Source organism: Hippoglossus stenolepis, chromosome 3 (genome assembly GCF_022539355.2).
Source record: "Hippoglossus stenolepis isolate QCI-W04-F060 chromosome 3, HSTE1.2, whole genome shotgun sequence".
NCBI lineage: Eukaryota > Metazoa > Chordata > Actinopteri > Pleuronectiformes > Pleuronectidae > Hippoglossus > Hippoglossus stenolepis.
The window spans coordinates 7,942,388-7,962,288 of NC_061485.1; the positions used below are offsets into that span (position 1 = coordinate 7,942,388).

The 19,901-nt window shown below is 41.1% G+C and overlaps 1 protein-coding gene across 7 annotated transcripts in view; it reads right to left on the reverse strand.

Annotated features, from left to right (window-relative positions):
* Positions 1-10,328: 10,328 nt before the first annotated feature.
* LOC118104830 (tubby-related protein 1) overlaps positions 10,329-19,901 on the reverse strand; it is a 32,927-nt gene continuing 23,354 nt past the window's right edge. For 5 of the 7 annotated variants that reach the window (XM_035152052.2, XM_035152051.2, XM_047339345.1 and 2 more), the window contains 12 exons: positions 18,867-18,999; positions 18,625-18,741; positions 18,358-18,486; positions 14,725-14,844; positions 14,424-14,588; positions 14,260-14,342; positions 13,973-14,137; positions 13,651-13,763; positions 13,429-13,537; positions 13,205-13,303; positions 12,060-12,231; positions 10,329-11,340 (listed from right to left, as the gene is read on the reverse strand). In XM_035152052.2, coding sequence (XP_035007943.2) covers positions 11,207-11,340; positions 12,060-12,231; positions 13,205-13,303; positions 13,429-13,537; positions 13,651-13,763; positions 13,973-14,137; positions 14,260-14,342; positions 14,424-14,588; positions 14,725-14,844; positions 18,358-18,486; positions 18,625-18,741; positions 18,867-18,999 — 1,539 coding nt within the window. In that variant the 3' untranslated portion in view covers positions 10,329-11,206. The remainder of the gene's footprint in view (positions 11,341-12,059; positions 12,232-13,204; positions 13,304-13,428; positions 13,538-13,650; positions 13,764-13,972; positions 14,138-14,259; positions 14,343-14,423; positions 14,589-14,724; positions 14,845-18,357; positions 18,487-18,624; positions 18,742-18,866; positions 19,000-19,901) is intronic. The other 2 variants (XM_047339346.1, XM_035152055.1) reach the window with 1 other exon arrangement.

Here is a 19,901-nt window from a genome sequence, read left to right on the forward strand (position 1 = left end):
AGGATTATGAAAGAAATATTCAACAGATTTACATGAAACTTGGTGGAAGAATGCAACATAGGCCAAGAAAGAAGTATAGTAACATTAATCTTTACAAATAGATATATCTGACCATGCTACTGATATCAAGTTCTGCTTTGGCACCAGCTCCACTTCCACTATGCTATTAACTTCATAACAGTGAAGTTTTTGCACATTAAAGAAACCCTATATACAGACATCTGATAGAATTTGGCTCAATTTCAGCACAGCCATCTAGCAGCTTATAATTCTGTTGGTTTGTGAGTTTAGCTCTGGATTTACATCCAGAGCTTTAGCGGGAGGATATAAACAATGTCTATGAACCACTTGAAAAGTAAATTGTGTGGACGTCTTTGAGATTTATCACATAAAAATCCTCAGAACACCCAACTCTGCTTTAGGACAGTACAACAAGCACTGGTTCTGATCTCTCTTATCAAGTTGATATGACAAACAGGTTAACACAACCTTGAAGCTGCATTAGTTTGCATTTGGAGTCAGACTTTAAGATGAATGTAGGATCAATATTCATTTTCCTTTCAGCTCATCAATCATTTAATCCTCTGTCCTATGTTCCTATGTTGTTGTAGCTGGTTGTTCAACTGAAAATGCAGATTATTTCAGATTTCAGATTTGAAGGTAGAGAAACAGGACATTTCTGCCACTGGTTTGGATTTAGAGTTTTTAGAGTAGTTTTCTACCTCCACCAGGGAGATTCTGTTTCCACTCCTGTCCATTTGTTGGTTGGTTTGTTTGATTGCAAGCAAGATTACACTTGAATAAAATACCACTAAACTTGGTGGAAGGACATTGAATGTGAATTTGTTTTTGGTACGTTTGGTACATTTTCTCTTTTTTACCAAGGGAATAACTCACAGGGCTTGAGCGAAAGAAATCAGGCACATCGAGGGAGCTGATATCTATGAATGTGTGAAATTTGGTGCAACTTGATTAGATTTAACGGGACTGTTGGGCCTTGGCGGAGGAATGTGACATTCACCATGATTTGTTGTCATCAAGGTTCATTTTTCTCCATATCACATACAACACTACTTCTATCCAGAGCTCAGCACAACCCCATCTCCATGACTCAGTTTTACTGACTCATGTCCTGTTGCAGATTGTTAACAGATTTCCATCAAATCTGTCTCCTCTGCTGTTGATCCCGTTGTGTGCTTGAACGTCTCGGCAGGGCCCACTGGCAGAACCTATTTACCACCATCTGTTTGCAAACCAATACCCTACAAGATTTATTCCCTTCCTTTAAAAAAGCAGCCTTTGTTAGGTTGCTGCTGGAGTTGGGACACTTGTTGGCAGAGAACAGACCCCTGCTGGCAGCCAAAAGCCAACCCCCCCCCAACCACCCACCCACTGCTCAGCAGAGAGTTAAACACACCTCCACCGAACACAGTAACAAATCCACAGCCTGAAACTCCTCCGCATTCGAACCACACGTCTTGTTAAGGGTTGAAGGGCGCTCACAGATGTAGAGTGAGCGTTGACCATCGCAGTGAGACCCCACCCCACACCACACACACACACACACACACACACACACACACACACACACACACACACACACACACACACACACACACACACACACACACACACACACACACACTACCACATGGAGCAACAGCCACACAAACACACACTTGAGGAAACAACAGGACTTGGCGGCAGAAGGAGCAGCTGCTCTCTAAGGTCAGATTACAGATAAAGAAAACATTTTAGGTTCCAGGCCAGGAGAGCTGCTCTCTGACAAGAACTGGAAACGCTGCTCTTATTCCTCCTGACACACAGAAACGCACACAGATGCATTTACAGCAAATGCACATGTCTAACAGTAAACACAGCTTCCTTAATTTGCGAGATAAATCGGAGGTGATGAGCTGGATTGAGTGTCGGGGGCCCATCTGCTCCACGTTGGCCGCAGACGCCGCCTGCCTTCCTCAGACTCATGAAAGCACAGGCCTCACTCATCTCCCAAAAAAAACCAGAGTCACTACCCTCCTCTCTCCCTCCTGTGTCTGTGTTTGGCCCTAATAAATTCTCTCCAGCTCCTCCAATAACTTCCTCCTACTTCCTATCTGGCACGGCGCTCAGGAAACAATCAGAGAGCTGAGAGTGAGAGGAGGACTGGACGGCCAGCAGCTCACACGGCAAGAAGCAGAAAGAGAGGCGAGGGGGAAAAGTGGAGACCAACGCACACGCACACGCACACACACACACACACACACACACACACACACACACACACACACACACAAACACACACACGAGCAACCACACTAAGACACATGCCACATGCACCCCCCTTGTCAAGTCAAACATTTGCAGTTCGATAACAGCTGCCCAAGAAAAATAATAAAGCTCGGAGTGACGTCTTGCCTGCGAGTTGTCTTCCTGTAACCCCTTGTGCTGCTTCTTAACCAGCACGACCAGATCTGAGTGGGACCATCCAGGATAAATTAAGTATGAATAGAAGGACATAAGAATAAAGGGCCGCATTATCTGTGTGAAATGAGACCGATGTGCATTGGTCACATTTTACGCTATTAAAAAAAAAAAGAAAAAACAGCCTCTGATTTGTTGTTGTCTTGTAAACAAATCGCACAGCGTGGAAACCGGCGACCTCACTCTGAGGTAAGGAGAGGTTGCTGGTTTCCTGAATGAGTCACTGTGAGACTGCAGGATAAAAGCGGATAAATAAGTATCACACGTCGAGCCGGAGCATGAACAACACAAGACCCGATTCATTCATTCATTCATTGTTCTATTTTAACTCCGTCGATGTGATCCACCTTCAGTTGTTACACTTTTAGAGATTTAAGCTTTAATCCAGCCGAGGAGGGAAAGACTGACACAAAGCAGGAGCCAGTGTGCCAGAGAGCCTTTTTTTATTTTTTTTTTTAACAGCCTGAATCAGCATTTTAATCGGAAATTTTCCAGGGAACGCAGCAGAGAAGCCATTCTAGCATGAATTGGTCATTTTGTGGCGAGGGGAGCGGTTTGAAGCCATAATCTGTGAAACCTTTAAGACATGCATAACTTTGCAGCAGAATGCACCAGCCAATAACCCCTCAAACCGTATCAATTGTGAAACAAGGCATTAAAAGCAGCCGTGGCTTTGATCAGAGCCATATAGAGGGGCGATTTTTTTTTACAAGAGAAAAATATATTAGACGTGAAAATAAAAATGAGCCTAATCTGCTTATTAAGGTCTGGCCTTGCTCAGAAACCACTCAGGCACCGGAATTGTTTTATATTAGAAACAATCAACTTGAATAACTCTGTGCTGAAGAAGGAGATCACCCCCCCACACACACACATCCAAAACACTGAGCACAGGGATTAAAGGGGTTTCACATGAGTGCCCTTGGGTCACTGGAGCTCCGAGTGCGACACACAGGCCACACACACTCGTCTCCGAAGCGGCAGACGGGGCCCGGTGAGAGAGTGAGCCTCCTATTATCTACAACGGAGGCCTAATGTGCCAAAGACACTGACACACACACACACACACACACACACACACACACACACACACACACACACACACACACACACACACACACACACACACACACACACACACACACACACACACACACACACACACACACACACACACACACACACACACACACTGCACCCTCACGGACATTTCTTTTGGAGTACATTAATGTGGAACATCACTCGTAACAGTTGGTCGCCTGAGAAAGAACAACTCAAACGTTTAGCAACTTGGGGACAGCCTGACACAAAGACTACACTGTTCTAGGCCACTCCCTGACTCCTCCCCTGAGTGGTCCGAACAGGAGGCCAGCAAGCTTATCTGCTAAAAACCTCGTGGTTTGCAGGATATGTAAACATGTGCAGTGCATTAACGTGAATACAATGTTGATAAATTGTGCCACTGGGGACTTTGAGAATGCAATAGCTCGTAGTGGAAATAACTCTGGTGGGTTTTTAGGACACGTTGGTTTCCTCTCAGTTGGTGTTGGAGCAGCTCTTGACGTCACTCTTCGCTTGGTTGTATCGATGTAATAAATAGCTCCAAGCACATTGTGCTCGTCATCAACAAAACGCCACTCTCTAACCGAGCCACGGCTGCTTAGCATCAAACTGCATATTGTCTTCCAGATTGTCATGAATGCCCCGCTGCCGAGGGCTGCAGGCTTCTTCTCTGAGGCCTTCTGTGTTCTCGCCACCCAGACATAAGTGCTATTTGTTCAGATCTGCGCTGACAGAGGGGTAAGTGTCCACCATTTGGACGACCACTTCTGGGGATGGTGCTAAAAAAGCGGGCCGGGGCCCTGCACAAATGGGCGAAAGCTCATTAGCCCTTCTCCTGTGGGTTTAACACAGACGGGTGAAGCTGCCGGTGACAAACGGTCAACAGACCCTGCATCCAAAGTAAACAGCGAACGAGAGGATGCCCCTCAGCCCCTAGGATCGACCGAAACACGGCAAAGGATCTGGAATACCTACAGTCACTCAGCAGTGATTAAACATGTGCTCTAAAAATCAGAAACATGAGAGGACAACATATTTTGTTTTACCCTCATGAAGAGAACACATGCTCATTAACTCTTCCCCCTGACAATCGGCCTGAAGGAACACAGCTGGGGAGAAAGGAGCGAGAGAGAGAGAAAGAGAGAAAACGGCCACTTTGAGGGGATATTAGCCCAAGTAATCTAATTGACCTCCACGACATGGGTGTTGTTGTAAAACCTTCCCCTCGTATTTAACTCTCACACAAGCACAGAGGATAAATGATAAATCCACAACGGCTGAGACGCATAAAATAGGTTCAAGGAGGAGAAAAGAAAAGAACCCACCACACTGTACATTGGGAGGCCTGATGCATTCAGGCTGCATAAAAAACAACGAGGGGGGAATCTGACAGAGCAGCAGAATGCCTAATCCTTTCCAGATTTACCCATCAGCATCGAAATCTATTATTAGGCATCGTGGCGTGTCTCATCTACCAAGGACACATTGTTAGGCTGAACTGGTCGAACTGGAAAGTGGTCGTTTTTCCTTACAGAATAACTTTTCCTGACGTTGATAAGAAGTTAAAAGCTCAAAGTGTAGATTTTACCCCTCAACCAGTATATAATGGGACTGACTTGGGAAGAAGATCTGCCCTGAGATATCGGCTCATCCTCTTTATCAGTGTTGTATCGAAATACTGTAACTCAGCCAGGCTTCAAAGATCTCCCCAAACGCCTGTCGTCTGTGAATTTACGACCATATGGATTGAAGACAGAGCTATAAACTCTGTTCCCTTCCTGCAGAGCTTCGTTTCCCTGCAAACCTGCAGGACATATTCAAAACCACTGGGCAAATATCGCAATATAGAACTGAAAGTATGATGCTGATGACAGTTACAAAAACACAGAGCGGCGTTAACAGGTTATTCTGCTCACTGTCACTAACCTGACAGACCACATTCTGTCGTTCAGTCAAACCTGTTGACTGGCAATGATTTAACTCTGCAGCTCGTGGGTGTCTGTGGAAATTCAGCACGAAGAAGGCGCTAAGACTTTTTTTTAAAATTCTCTAATAAGATCTAGCTCTGTTCTCAAAGGTTTTAAAGGAAGTTTCCCCCGGGTCTGAACCAACCAGTCAGTGTGAGAGCAGGTGGCGCCCGAGGTGGCGCTGAAATAATTATACAATTAGCTCTCGTACACATATCCGTGCATCTCAAATCCTCACCTATGAATTATGGACTTAGTGGGACTTTGCAGAGTATCACCGTGCCACTGTTTGTTGGCACGAGAGAGAAAGACACTAAGAAAGAACATTTTAAATCTTAAATACATGTACAGTGAAGTACATATGTAAATTAAATCATGAATATTCATTTAATATAAAATAATGATATGATATTAATCAGTTAAAGTTGTTTATAATTTAAAAAGCTTTAGGATCATTAGTTATTATTGGTAGTATTTGTACTACATTATTTACTCATCAACACAAAAGGGACATGATGTCACTATTCTCCTGTGCTGTCGCTTGGAGTCGAACATAATCATATATTTCAAAGTAAAAGTGTTAAAATCTTTCGGGCAGCCTCAAATCACAAATCACAAATCACATATTTTACGTGGGATCAGAATTTCCCCTGAATCAACCAGAGTAGATTAGATTTTCAAATCTGTCATGTTAGGATTTTTTTGGTGTTAAGACAATAAATCAATACAGAGCAGTTGGTATTTCTAAATTAAATCTACTGGCATATTAGTTGTGATGTCACAGACATATTTTGGGCAGTTCCATGTTGGTCTGTGAAGCCTCCACCCTGGGGTTTATCTCACAGAAATACAAATGTGCTGGTTTTCTATGGTCACAACTTTTTCTTACTATTGTAGCCTGTAGGTGTGATTATAAAGTTTTTTTTAAATGTGTTATCAAAAATCATCAGAATCTTGATAGAGACTCTCTGAATGTTTGACCCATGTGGGAGTTAAACATTTAAGTCTCGTGGCTGCGGCACAAACACTGAGGAGAAACTTCCAGTCTCACTCTGAAACTATTCCTGGGAATTGAACTTTATTTCTACTCCTATAATAAAAACATCTGCTGCTGGAGGGGAACAGGAGATGTCGCCTCCATGGAACTCTGCTGACAAATCAAGAAGGGATCTTACCTTCGGGGATGCAGGGATCCAGACCAGCCTGAAGTTGTGTATTCCTCCAAATCCTGTTGTGTTGTGTTGTGTGTCTCTCTCTCTCTGTGCGAGCCTGTGGGTTTATAACAAACCGCTGGACTCCTCTTGAGGCTGAAACAGGAGCGTGATCCAGGTATGAACTGTGCGAGACAGAAAACAAACATGTTGGCGCACTTCTCTGCTGCCAGGAGGAGTTTGTGTTGTTCTTGTTTGTGTGCGTGTGTGTGTGTGTGTGTTTTTTAAGTCACAGTGTGTGTCAATGAGCGGACTACCGGTGTTAATGTGATTGAGCAGAGCCAGTCAAAGAAATATCTCGCTGCACATGAGGCCAACACAATAAGACTTTCAATCTGCAGATGTTTCCTTCCCTCCCAGACGCGGGGAGCTCCGCGGAAAAATGTGAAAAATGACAATGATCTGAAAACTTCACCGAGACGAGCGGCATGAGAGAAAAAAAAAAAAAAACTGCCCCAGCAGAAAACAGACGGACAGAGGGAGAGAGGGAGAGAGAGGAGAGAGAGAAAAGGAGAAAGAGGAGAAACTTACCTTTTCTCTTTTATTCTGCCAGGCCCGCTCGGAGCCGCCGCTGGATTTGGGGACTTTGCAGTAATTTGGCGCCTTGTTGTTTTGCCCTAATATTTCTCAGAGCTTTGACAGTAGAAGTGGAATGTGAAGTATGACTCTGGTATGAAATCAACGCACCACACTGGAGGACGGGGAGGGGGGGGGGGGGGGGGCGGGAGAAGGGGAGGGCCAGAGACACAGAAAGACGCTCGAGGAGGGGCCAGTGGTGCGCGTCAATCAACAGACCGGAGGGGCGGGGACTTCACAGCAGGCCCCGCCCACTGGCAGAACCCTAAACTGGGACTGCAGCTTCCTGTCCCCAAAACAACTCTGATTATATACAGTCTGATTATATACAGTCTGATTATATAACGTTTGATTATATACAGTCTATGGTCTGATCATATAGTCTAAGATAAACAGTCTGTAGTCTTATTAAAGTCTATGGCCTGATCATATATAGTCTGATTATATACAGTCTGGTTATATACAGTCTGGTTATTTACAGTCTGATTATATACAGTCTGATTATATACAGTCTGGTTATTTACAGTCTGATAAGTCTGATTATATACAGTCTATTATAGTCTGGTTATTTACAGTCTGATTATATAACGTTTGATTATATACAGTCTATGGTCTGATCATATAGTCTAAGATAAACAGTCTGTAGTCTTATTAAAGTCTATGGCCTGATCATATACAGTCTGATGATATACAGTCTAGAGTCTATAGTCTGGTTATAGTCCATAGTCTGATTATATACAGTCTATAGTCTGATTATATATGGTCTATGATATACAGTCTATAGTCTGATTATATACAGTCTATAGTCTGATTATATAGCTTATATACAGTCTATATCTGATTATATAGTCTAAGATAAACAGTCTGTAGTCTTATTAAAGTCTATGGCCTGATCATATATAGTCTGATGATATACAGTCTAGAGTCTATAGTCTGGTTATAGTCCATAGTCTGATCATATACAGTCTATAGTCTGATTATATATGGTCTATGATATACAGTCTATAGTCTGATTATATACAGTCTATAGTCTGATCACATGTGCATGTTTGAATTTAGTCCGGAGAAAACAGGCTGCAGCTCTGTGTGATGATACTTTACATGTTGTCTGCTTCACTTTACTAATAAAGTTTTCATGTGGTAAACAAAGAGAAGGATTTCAAGAGAATGTTACAAATGAGAGAAAGTATCCAGAATTCAGAAGTGTTTTGTTGTTGTAATGTGTTTTAGTTATGCTGAAGTTCAAAAGGTTACATTGTATTTATTCTCTTTACACTGTATATATTATTTTTACATTGTATATACTGTTAACACTGTAATAATTCTGTGTTAATTGTATATATTGTGTTTATATTGTATATATTTCTATTTCTTTGTGTTTATATTGCATGTTTATTTATTTTTTTACTGACGTTTCTTATTTTTACTATCCTCTGTCTTGGGAACAGCTCCTCCTGTTGGTCAAGAGCATGGTTGCAACTTTTCCACATCACATATATTCATCCACCACTGGGACACAGAAGCAGAACCACTTTACAAACAGAAAATGTGTGAAGAAGACTCTCACTGATTGTTTCGTGGATTTCAGAAAGACAACAGCAGCCTCAGCAGTTTATTGATCAGGAATCACATCAGAGAAGGAGACAGTGCAGGGGGAAGAGGAACTCACCTCTCAGCATCTGTCCAGAGGAGCTGCCAGCGTCAAGCTTCATTGAACCTGCGAGTTTGGACAACTGCCTGAGCAGGTTCAGGCAGAATTCACACCTCTCACTCGCTGTCGAGCCTCAAACAGGTTTGTCTTCCTGAGCGAAGCCTCTCTCGACATGTAAGGAAACGACCAGAGAAAAGGCGTGGGTGTCTCCCAAACTCGCAACTGGCCAGGATCTTTGTGATTGTCTGCCAGCTGCCTGTACGTAGATGATAATGTCAAAAACACAAACCTATAACAAATTATCAAACCCACAGTGAGGGATTTTTACAACTGGGGGGGGGAGACGACCCACTGACTGTCTGCAAAATACATTTTCTTTTTTTAAAGGTTTACTTTTTGGCAATTTGTTTTTATTTGATCTTGATATGTAATATAATATAAAGGACATTCAGGGGAATAGAGTGAGGGGGAGAGGGAAGTATAACGAATGTCCGTGGCCGGAACAAAAGCGGAGAACGTTGTGGTAATGTGGCATCTGTCTTTACCACTTGAACATCCAAATCCATTCATTTCTAGTATACTGTAGCATTTTAAACCACAGGCACTAAACAGCTACTGAGTAAGAAACAAGGAAAGTTTGAATTTACACAACTAGAATGGCCCTCAGTAGAACGCACACCTCCGCCAAGGCCCAACAGTCCTTCACATGATTGTCTAGTTCTTAGAAATAGGTAAAAAAAAAAAAGGTTTGATGAGCTTAATGATTTATTTGACATAAAGCATAGTCCTCAACTGTGGAAAATCAAGATCTGTGCAAAAATCTCTGAAAATCTCTATAGACTTAAAGAAAGTGAAAAAAGCTTTTCTCCATATCAAAAATATAAGGTTCTCTTTCCAGGCCCAGGCCTCCACCAAGTTTACTGGACATCCATGTTGTGGTTTTAATGTAATTCTGCTAACAAATGCACCAACAAACAAACTACAATGACCCTCAGCCAAAGCACAACACAAATTGTACACACTCAAAGATATACTAGTCCTCAAATGTTCAAGATCCATGAATTATCTATTGGGAAATCGGTGAAAATGTAAAAAAAAAAAAGAAAAACGATTAAAAAACGCCACTGAAAATTGTGCTAAAAACTGTGTAAAGAAATTCCTGGATTGAACCCCTGATCCGGAACTGCACCAAAATGTAAAAGGGTTTTCACTGAACTGCACCACATCCTGCCACCAATGTCCCTGGTCATCCATCCAGTTGTTTTTGTGTAATCCTGCTTACAAACACACAAACACACAAACAAACACACAAACAAACCAGCAAACAAACGGACAGTGGTGAAAAAATAACCTCCTTGGTGGAGAGAGTAAATGCTGATGGTGTTTTGAAGGAAATTTAATTCACATGCTTTATTTAATCACATTAACACAATAATCCTAACAATGCAACAAAGGCAGTGTTCAGGAAAATAAAAATATAAAAATCTACACGAGCAGAACTAGACATTCCTATTCAAGGTATTCAACTTCTACATATGTTACTCTAACAACATCTAGAACTGATTAAGTCACTAAAATAGGGACGGTCTGTTGTGTGTGACCACTGTCATGACATTAAATAGCTTCAAATGAATGAATCTTATTTTTGTCACTCGTTTAGATTTTTAATATCTCATATCTCGAGATTTGTGCCTTTAAGAAATTCTATATTCTCATTGTGATTAAAGTTTTTGCAGTGTGTTTGCATTTAAAAGTCACATTTGACACAAGAGTGTGACCTCTTGATATTGTAAATAAAGCCCAGTACAATTCAAAACAGCACAACAAAACCATATGATAACACTTTTTTAACATCTTTTAATAATGTTAGTAATCTTTGAAACACCTTCGCCATCAAGGTGCACCGGTAACTCCTTAAAAAAAATACTGTCCGGTCACAGAAGTCTTTTCAAATAGTGTAAAAACCTTGTGTGATTCGTTGAGTTACTGGGACAAAAAAAACAGGACTCTCCAGTGTCAAGATGGAACGATAAAACGAGGGCAATTTTTTTTGTTTCTTGCTCCTGCTGGGACTCACACGCCCAGAAAACATGACGGCACGGCAGCAGCCACATTCAAGGAACCATTCTTCATTATCAGTGCCCATCACAGGAAGTGTTGAAGGCAACGTCCACAGACATGGGGTTGGCCGGGTGTCAGCGTGGGCGTGTTGCACAGTGGTTTCAGTGTGTGAGTGTGTGTGTGTGTGATACTGGGAGTTATTCACAGGCAATTTTGCCGTCGAAGCTGGAGAGCGCAATGGCAAAGGCCTGCACAGCGCACAGCGGGTAGCTGAAGTCCAGTGTGAAAATGTCATCGGCTATCCGTCCAAACTGCATCACAATGTAGTCCACTGGAAAAGACAGGGAACAGTTTAGATAGACAGACATACACATGACCCCTGGATATATACATACGGCCTAATATATACTGTATATAACATGGTAAGATGGAGCAGCAGATTCTCCGGGTCACAACAACAGGAGAATGTCCGGAACATTCAAGTGAAGGGTGATGAAGAGCAGCAGGGGGCAAGACATAGAGTATAAAATCTACCGTGGATATCAAGTTATTGTTTTACGACACTACAGGACATTTAAAGAAAGAAAACCTAAATTAATGACCGTCATGGACACAAGGGACGATTAAGCTCCACTTTTACTGAGAGTTCTAATAAATCGTTCAAATGTGACGCCAAGACCACTCTCCTAACAAACATAGAATTAGCTCATTCACAACGTTTCTTATATACATGAATCATATTTCTTCAAAGCTGCATTTATATATTTTGAGCAAATGAAAGGAGACCTGCTCAAGATATTTATTGAAGTAATCTAAAAGGACAAATCTAAATCACAACATGCGTTTAAGTATTTAAATCACACTTGTGTTCAAAGTGAGAAATGTTGTTCAGGGCTCTTCCAACATCTCTCTCCATACTTCTCTCCATCTATTTCTCTTTCTCTCTGTATCGATCTCTCTCTCTCCATCTCTATCTATCTTTCTCTCTCTCTAGCCATCCATCCATCTACCCATCTATCTTCCCCCCACTCCCTCCCTCCCTCCACTCACAGTCTTTGCTGTGGACGATCTGGAAGTTCTTGATGGAGGCCTGGGTGACGCGGCCGTTGAAGTTGAGCACGTGAGACGCCGTTTCTTCGTTCCACACTGGCGTCTTGTTGTGAAGCTCGATCAGATTTTCCATCCTTCTATTCTGGTGTCTTATCAACAGGCCGTCAAATTCCTGTGAAGAAAACACAAGTCACTTAACACCGACAAAGAGCAACGCGATTTTACACACTGGCCTTGTGTTGCTCCTCATAATGAACACACAGCATTCCATAAATCAAGCTGTGGGCAGTATGGATATCATTGATGGAGTCATCTGATGGCCTCGGCCTCACGCACACCAACCGACAAGTCACAGTTAGTAAGTGTGTGTCTGATAATCCCAACAACACACACTTTGTCTGCTAAAAGAGGTTTATTCCTTTCTTTCTAAAGCACTGTACTCTTTACCTCTGCCAAGGAGGTCGGGTTTTTGCCCCTGACCATTCGTTTTTATTTCAGCAGGATTACGCACAAAATCTACTGAATGGATTTCCACAAAACTCGGAAGGATGGGACATGGGCCAAGAGTCCAGAGCAGATCCAGGAAGTATTTATCACTTTCTTAAACTTTGTGAGAGTGAGTGTTTATAGACATTTTCACCAGTTTCCAAATTCATGAATAAAAGCAGGCATATTTATGGAACAGATATGTTAAGCTGTTTTCAGACATGCAATGAACTCTGGATCTTCTCCGGAGGTTATCTGAAGGGGCTGCAAATGTCAGGGTGAGTTGCTCTGGACTTTCGCTGGAGTTTAACTGTAAACGTAGAAGATGCCAAAGAAGAATATTTCAACTTGGAAAGACAATGACGCCACGCCGCCACGCTGAGAGCCATTCGAGTTACATATTACCATGATATATCTGTGAAGAAGAGGAAGACTGGTGTTTGGAGTTATGTTCTGTTTGTTTGTTTGTGTGTGTATTAAGGACATGTGTTTTCTCTGTTACACTTAACCAACCCTATAATTTAACAAATTACAGTATGTGTCGCTCCTCATGTTCTAGTCTGTTCTATTACATGACACATTCATTTTGCTGTCTGTTCTATTCAAGGCACTATGAATACAAAGATACAAATAGAGCAACAAAACAAAAGTTATCTTACATTTCTTGGTCGGAGCGGTACTCGCTCATTGTCCTTGTTCATTCCTGGAACGATGATCGACATCCTTCTGGGTCCTTTCATGCCTAAAACATTTGTTTCCTGAATACAGAAATGAGTAAAATTATACATATATCAATACATTTATGTGTGTGTGTATATGTACATATATGTATATATAATATACGTACAGTACATGATTAAGAGGGAGCCGTTAGACGACTTACATAGATGATTCCTGCTAACTCCTGCCGTGCGTTGGACATGTCGGGAAGAGCTCTCTCTGGATTCAGAGCGTTGTCGAACACCGTGAACTTAGTCCCCATTAAATTGGACCTGAGAAATGTATAAAAGAAAACTCACAGCAATGAGATTAGTAGAGCAGATAATACACTTTTTCCAGGCAGCATTTGAATGAATTAAATTGTTTTTTCCAAAGCACTGTGTACCTCAGCTTTCCAACAAAATTATCTCCACCTCTTGATAAATCTGTGGTGTCGATGGAAATGAGGTAATTTGAAGTTGCACATTTCTTTCTTTTCCTGCCGGCCAACAGGAACGTCTGCAAAGAAACAGACAAGGAGACATTTCAGAATAATAAAACAAAGAAAATGAAATTATTTACACACGTCCCTAAAGCTGTGAGACATCAAATAATAATAGGACTACTGACAGGAGTGCTCTCTGGGTGATATTTACATGAGACCTGCTCATTTGCATCACGATAAAACATGCAAACTGTCAAACTCGTAACACAGATCACTTCCTGACCTTTTTTTCATTGTCTAGATGAAGGTAGTACAGAGGGTAGAGGCTCTTGTCCATCCCTCTCTGGTCTCGAGTCACGCGGCATTTGATGGTCACGCCCTGCGGAGCCGGCAGCATCACGAAATTCTCCAGGTTGTCGAACTCGATCTCAGGCGACGGAGATCTCTCCTGATCGAGAAGCAGAAATAGGTTAACGTGGATTAAAACCCCCGATGTTTTCAGCGTGGTCCATTTGATTTTAAATTATTTGACTGCCTGTAAATAAATGGATCTATTTTGTGGGAATTCACCTTTTTCTTCTTCCCTTTGCCCTTTTTCTTCTTGGATTTTTCTTCTTTTCCAGAGTCAGAATCCTCACTCTCCTCTGCCTTTGCTGAAACACACAACAGACATGTTGTTTACTTGTCGGTGACTCAAACAGAGGAACAGAGGACTACATAACTTATAAACTTGCCTTTCTTCTTTGTCTTCTTGTTTTTGTCCTTGTCTTTGTCCTTGTCTTTGTCCTTGTCCTTGTCTCCTGATGTTTGAAACAGGGACGTAGACCCAGCAGTGGATTTCTTCTTCGATTTGGTCGACTTTGTCTCTTCTTCGCTGTCGTCACTGTCCGATTTAGCAGCTGCTCGATGGGACGAGGCGTAAAAGATTTTCCGTTTTAGTTAAACTTAGAGTCAACATTTTGTCATTTCAGCACCACACTACATGTAAAGTCTCACATCCAGTAAAATGGGATGACTGAAACTGTTTAGCATCACCTTTCTTCTTGCTTTTTGTTTCCTTCTCTCCGTTTATCTGGAACATTGAAGCTGGCTCCTTCTTCTTCTCCTTCTCCTTCGACTTGGACTTCTTTTCTTTTCCATCGGAATCTTTGTCGTCTGAAAATTATGACAAAAGCAACATTTTGTAAAACATGTTATCAATTCTTTGATGCCAAAAGACTGGAGAATCATGTGCGTGAATCTCCCTCCTTCATGTACTGTACTCGACACGGAAAATGTGTCTTAATTGTAGTGAGCAAGCTAAGGTTGACATTTGAAATCTGCTCTTACTGTTTCTTGTAGCTCAGATTCTGAGCAGTTAAGATGGTGAGAAGGATTTTGGCTTCACCAGGACTTGCCTCTACTCTGGCTGTTAGGTCAGGGTCGTACTTTTTTAGTGTAAGTGATTAAGACCAAGAACTTCCCTCTTTTTTCTCCTCTGTCCTCATACAATGGATTCAAGCTAAAACCTAGAGTTCCTAACTCGGAAGACGTCCTGGAGAAAAGAGGCCAAATTCCTCACTCAGATCTAGTGGCGCAAGTGCTGTGTCCTCAGACCTGGATTACACTCAGAATACTGTCAGCGCTCACTCTTAAAACTTGTCCCAACACGTCCTCACACCTCGACTTGCTGACTGATTGCTGCTGCACGCCGTTTCTGCCGCCTGTATAGTTCCAGCATCAATGAACGGTGGGGATTGAAAGCACATGGTTAAATATCTGCTGAGGTAAGCACTTCATCAGAAGAGCTCTGGTGAATATTGATTTGACCAGTTAGGTTAAATGTCTTCTTCAAACCCTGTAACATCTAAGGTTTAATCTATGTCTACATATGACCGTATTCAAACGATATACGACAGATGAATGATGGTCTGGGTTGGTTACTTGGAGGCAACATGTTTTTAAACACAACATGGACAAAAAGTATTTTCCCCTTTTAAGTTTATATCTTGAATTGCTGCCAGTTCTTGTCATTAATTTATAGTATCAGTTATTTCTGTCCACTCCAGTTTCAGCCCTGTTTCAGTGTAGTCACCAACTCCAGAGGGAAACATCTGGCTCTTCAGCTGCCAAGTGCCCTGACATTTGGTCTGTTTTCTTCTTTCAGAGCTTTTTAGCTCAAAATAACTACTTGCTGGAAAACGACAACGATAAAAGTGAAACGCAACACTAACGTTGCATTTGGAAAACCAAACAATTAGCTGAAAGACTAAATAACGTAACTAAATAGTCATGTGATCCATTTTTAATACAAACATAGTGATTATATCCGTTTTAGGAACAAACCAAAGTGTCTTTTGGTTAATGAATATTATAAAAGAAATTTAAAAAGGTGTTCATGGTTCTCATGGTGCTCACAACTCTGGTTCCCAAACCAGACACACTTGAAATTCCTTTTCCTAACATGTTTGTTTGTTCCTGTTCGTACACAAACCTATTTACCCAGTTTCTAAATTGTTACCGTCACCAAGGAGGTTATGTTTTCATGTGAGTCTGTTAGTTGGCAGGATTATGCAGAAACTACAGGACAGATTATCATGAAACCTGGTGGAAAGATGTGGGTCAGGGAAGAGAGTTCAAGACAGCTCGACAACCAATGAAATGTTAACTGAACCCAGACTTAATATACGTGGGGTCATTCAGACACAAAATCTTACTGTAAAATTTACAATTCTATAAATTGCATCAGTATAGTACAGCAGACAGCTTCCAACAGTAGCTATAAAAATATACAGCTTAAATCAGGCTTCTGCTTGAACTTAATCTATTGTATTTCCATGGTTACTTTAAACAGAACAGCTGTCTTTCCTTCACATTACTCAAGGAGCTCGAGCCACAAACACAAGTTAGTGCAGGTATTTCTAAAATGACTGAAGGCCGATCAAAGGAAGAGAGGAAGGTTAAGTTAAGCTCACAGGCAGGAGTTCTGCAGATGATACAACCAACGCTCCGGGCTACATTATACAATCATTTCAACCGGGAAGAGATAACTAGCTCAATTTCCAGTAAAAAAGGTCCATCTCTACTGATACTTATCTCGAGATAGCAAAAACTTTTAACTGCACACTGTAACATTCTTGAGAAGAAGGTGTGTCGGAATATTAATTTTATTCCAAAGAAAGGATTTGAGAGCTCAGTGCCGAACATGCTTTGCCGAATAACTGAAATATCTGCAGTTGTATCGATGGTAGAACTGGTTTGGTGAATTTAACGGTGAGCGTGCTAACACGACTTGGGTCTGTAAATGCTAACGCTGCTGATGGAAATAAGACATAATGTTTACCTTAGTTTTAATCTAGCGTGTTAGCATGCTTATATTTGCAAATATTATTATTATTAAAGTATTGCAATAAAATACTTGGCTTAAGAAGGGTGTGAGATTAAAAAAGGGATCAACAAAGTAAATACTATTCTGTCTGTACCAAACGTCTTATTTCTGAGATGTTTTGCTAAATGCTACAAATGCCAACATTAGAACGTGTGCTGCCATCTTGCACTTTTGACGTCATTTAGAACCATATTCTGCACAGCAGTGATCGTCAGGTGGAGCCGCGGTATCACGGACTCATAGCGTATATACACTCTTGACCTATTTTGTCTCAGCTGCCAATCATGATGTTTCATCCGATTTTTAAAGCATCTAATAACTAATTAAAACCAAATTCAGCAGAAAATGAAAGCTTGAAATGACAGAAATCATCTTTGATGTCATCATCGCTGACTTTTTAGTTTGGGCAATGTCCAAACTACCCAAGTGAAGGCGTTGGGGTTTATGACCTACAGCCACTAAGATAACTGGCCCAAGATTGGCTTCATTTTTGTGTAGTTGTCATGTCGTCCATCTTGTATACTGTCTATACATGCAGCTATGGGGGCACACAACTGTCTTTCTACCAAAACCTCCACTCAACTGTTAAAATGAACTCCAAGTGACTTCTATAACTAATAACTGAACCTGAATACACGCCCCCTTATACATCTCTTTCATTTCAGTTTTCAAGGGGCTAAAATATCCGCGTTCACGTTCCCACGTACACGCCCTACACACTGCACACACTGCCCACACACTCTTGCCCAAGGCTACGCGAGGGGCGCACGGTAGCATCGCTTCTTCTTTGAAGATGACGTTGAATGATGACGCTTCGAGACGAATTTTGAACGTTGGGGCTTACTGACACTTGGATGACACCACAGGAGCAGAATGGAGGAATGTTTGAAGACGCCATTTACTTCAATTGTATTGGATTTGGCTGCAACTCTGTTTACCCCTGAAACTTGTCAGTATTGTCAACAGGTTCAAAAACCCAGTTAATCAGTGTTTTCTAATTATTTTGTCTGCAGGATTAAGCAAAAACTACTGAACAGATTTCCACGAATTTTTGTGGAAGAATGGGACAAGGGCCAAGAAAGAATCCAAGATAAATGTTTTTGTTTACATTTTCCACATTCATCACTAAAGGGCAAGTTACTCACTTAAACCTTTTATTCTGTTGCCTCTGCGACCAAGTGAGTGTTTCCGCTCTCTCACCATTACACAACAAATCATCTAATCCTCTCAACAACAGTAGTCTGGTCTCGTAACTGTTGTGTAATAGTTTCAGAAAAGTGTTTTCCTGCTTCTTGTCATACCTTTAGATTTAGATTTCTTGTCTTTGGTGGAACTTGCTGACGGAGAGCTGTCCTTCGTCGTCTTTTTCTTAGTTTTCTTCTTGGGGGTGTCCTCTCCGTCATTATCATCATCGTCATCTGTGCCTGATCCTGTGAAAGATGGCAAACTTTTTTAAATCAAAAATATTTCTGGTCTTTTCAGGGAAAATTGCCTAAATACTGTATATTTGTATCCATTTGGTTTAATTAAGGTCTTTTTACACCAGTTTCAATGTGAACACGACTCACCTTTCTTCTTTTTTGGTACACTTTTAACTTTCTTTTTTGGTTCCTTCTCTTTCACTTTGTCCTTTTCTGGGTCGTCCTTGTCTTTTTCTGGTTTCTTTTTCTTCACCTTTTTTCCGTCTATAATGTTGATAAGGAAACATCGATGTAACCAACGTGGTTAGATTATAGTACATGTTAAATGTCGTGATTATATATAACATGTTAAACACTCAAAATATCAGCCTTTATTCAGTGTCTCTCACTTTGGATGGCTGGATTGTCCTCTTCTGAAGCATCCTCATTTTTCTTGGTCTTTGTTTTCTTGGGTTTGGCTTCGGTTCCGTTCGACTTGGCATCTGTTGGGACGTTGGCCTCTTCTCTTTTCTTTTTTGGCTTCTATGAAAGACTTGTGAAACAATGCGAGGAGAAGAAAGAAAAGCTGACCTTCAATTTGGGGAAAACATTTTGTTTTGGAGGATAAACTAACTCTTAATTGATAATAAAAACTCACCATTGCAAAGACAGATGTGAAGGGCGGCGTGGGGGGGAAAAAAATGATAACGTTACCTTTGTAGAATTTAATTATGTGAAACCATTATGAAATAGCATCTCTTCATTCTATGTTCCATCATTCACATTAGTTTTTAAGATAAATACTCGTACTCCAATAACAAAAGCAAACATTAATATATTTAGCTTCTGGCAAGGTTGTACTTTAAGCTATAAATGCCCGCTTGTATTTTTTACAAGTAAACTGACATGTTTAGTTACAGCTGGTCAGTGAAGTACCACGACACGAGGTGATTACAGGGATAACTTTCTAGAACTGATTAATCTATTCATATTTTTAATAATACAGTTTTCATAATAGAAAAAAAGAAATAAACAAGTTCTGTGACCATTTTACATAACTTGCTCAGGCCTCCTCCTGAGTACCACGAAATGCTAATATATAAACAACATGGTTGCAAATCGCAAACACAGACATAAGACTTCAAGTCAATGACTTTATGAGGGTTAAAAAAAATGTACTGAACAAAAAGGAAAACTGCTGAGATGCCTGAGGAGAATATAATGCGACCCAGTAGTATTTAAATGTCAGTCTGTATGAAATATGTCCATATAAACTGTATTTTTTCCCAAAATGTAATTATAACTCCAGTTTGCGGTTCTTTCTTCATGGCCTGTAACACTGTCTTCCATCAGACCTGTCTAGACACACACTTAAGATAAAGTGTAAAGGGGGTTCAGACCTGTGACCCTTCACCCTCCCACACTACATCTACCCACCGATGCAC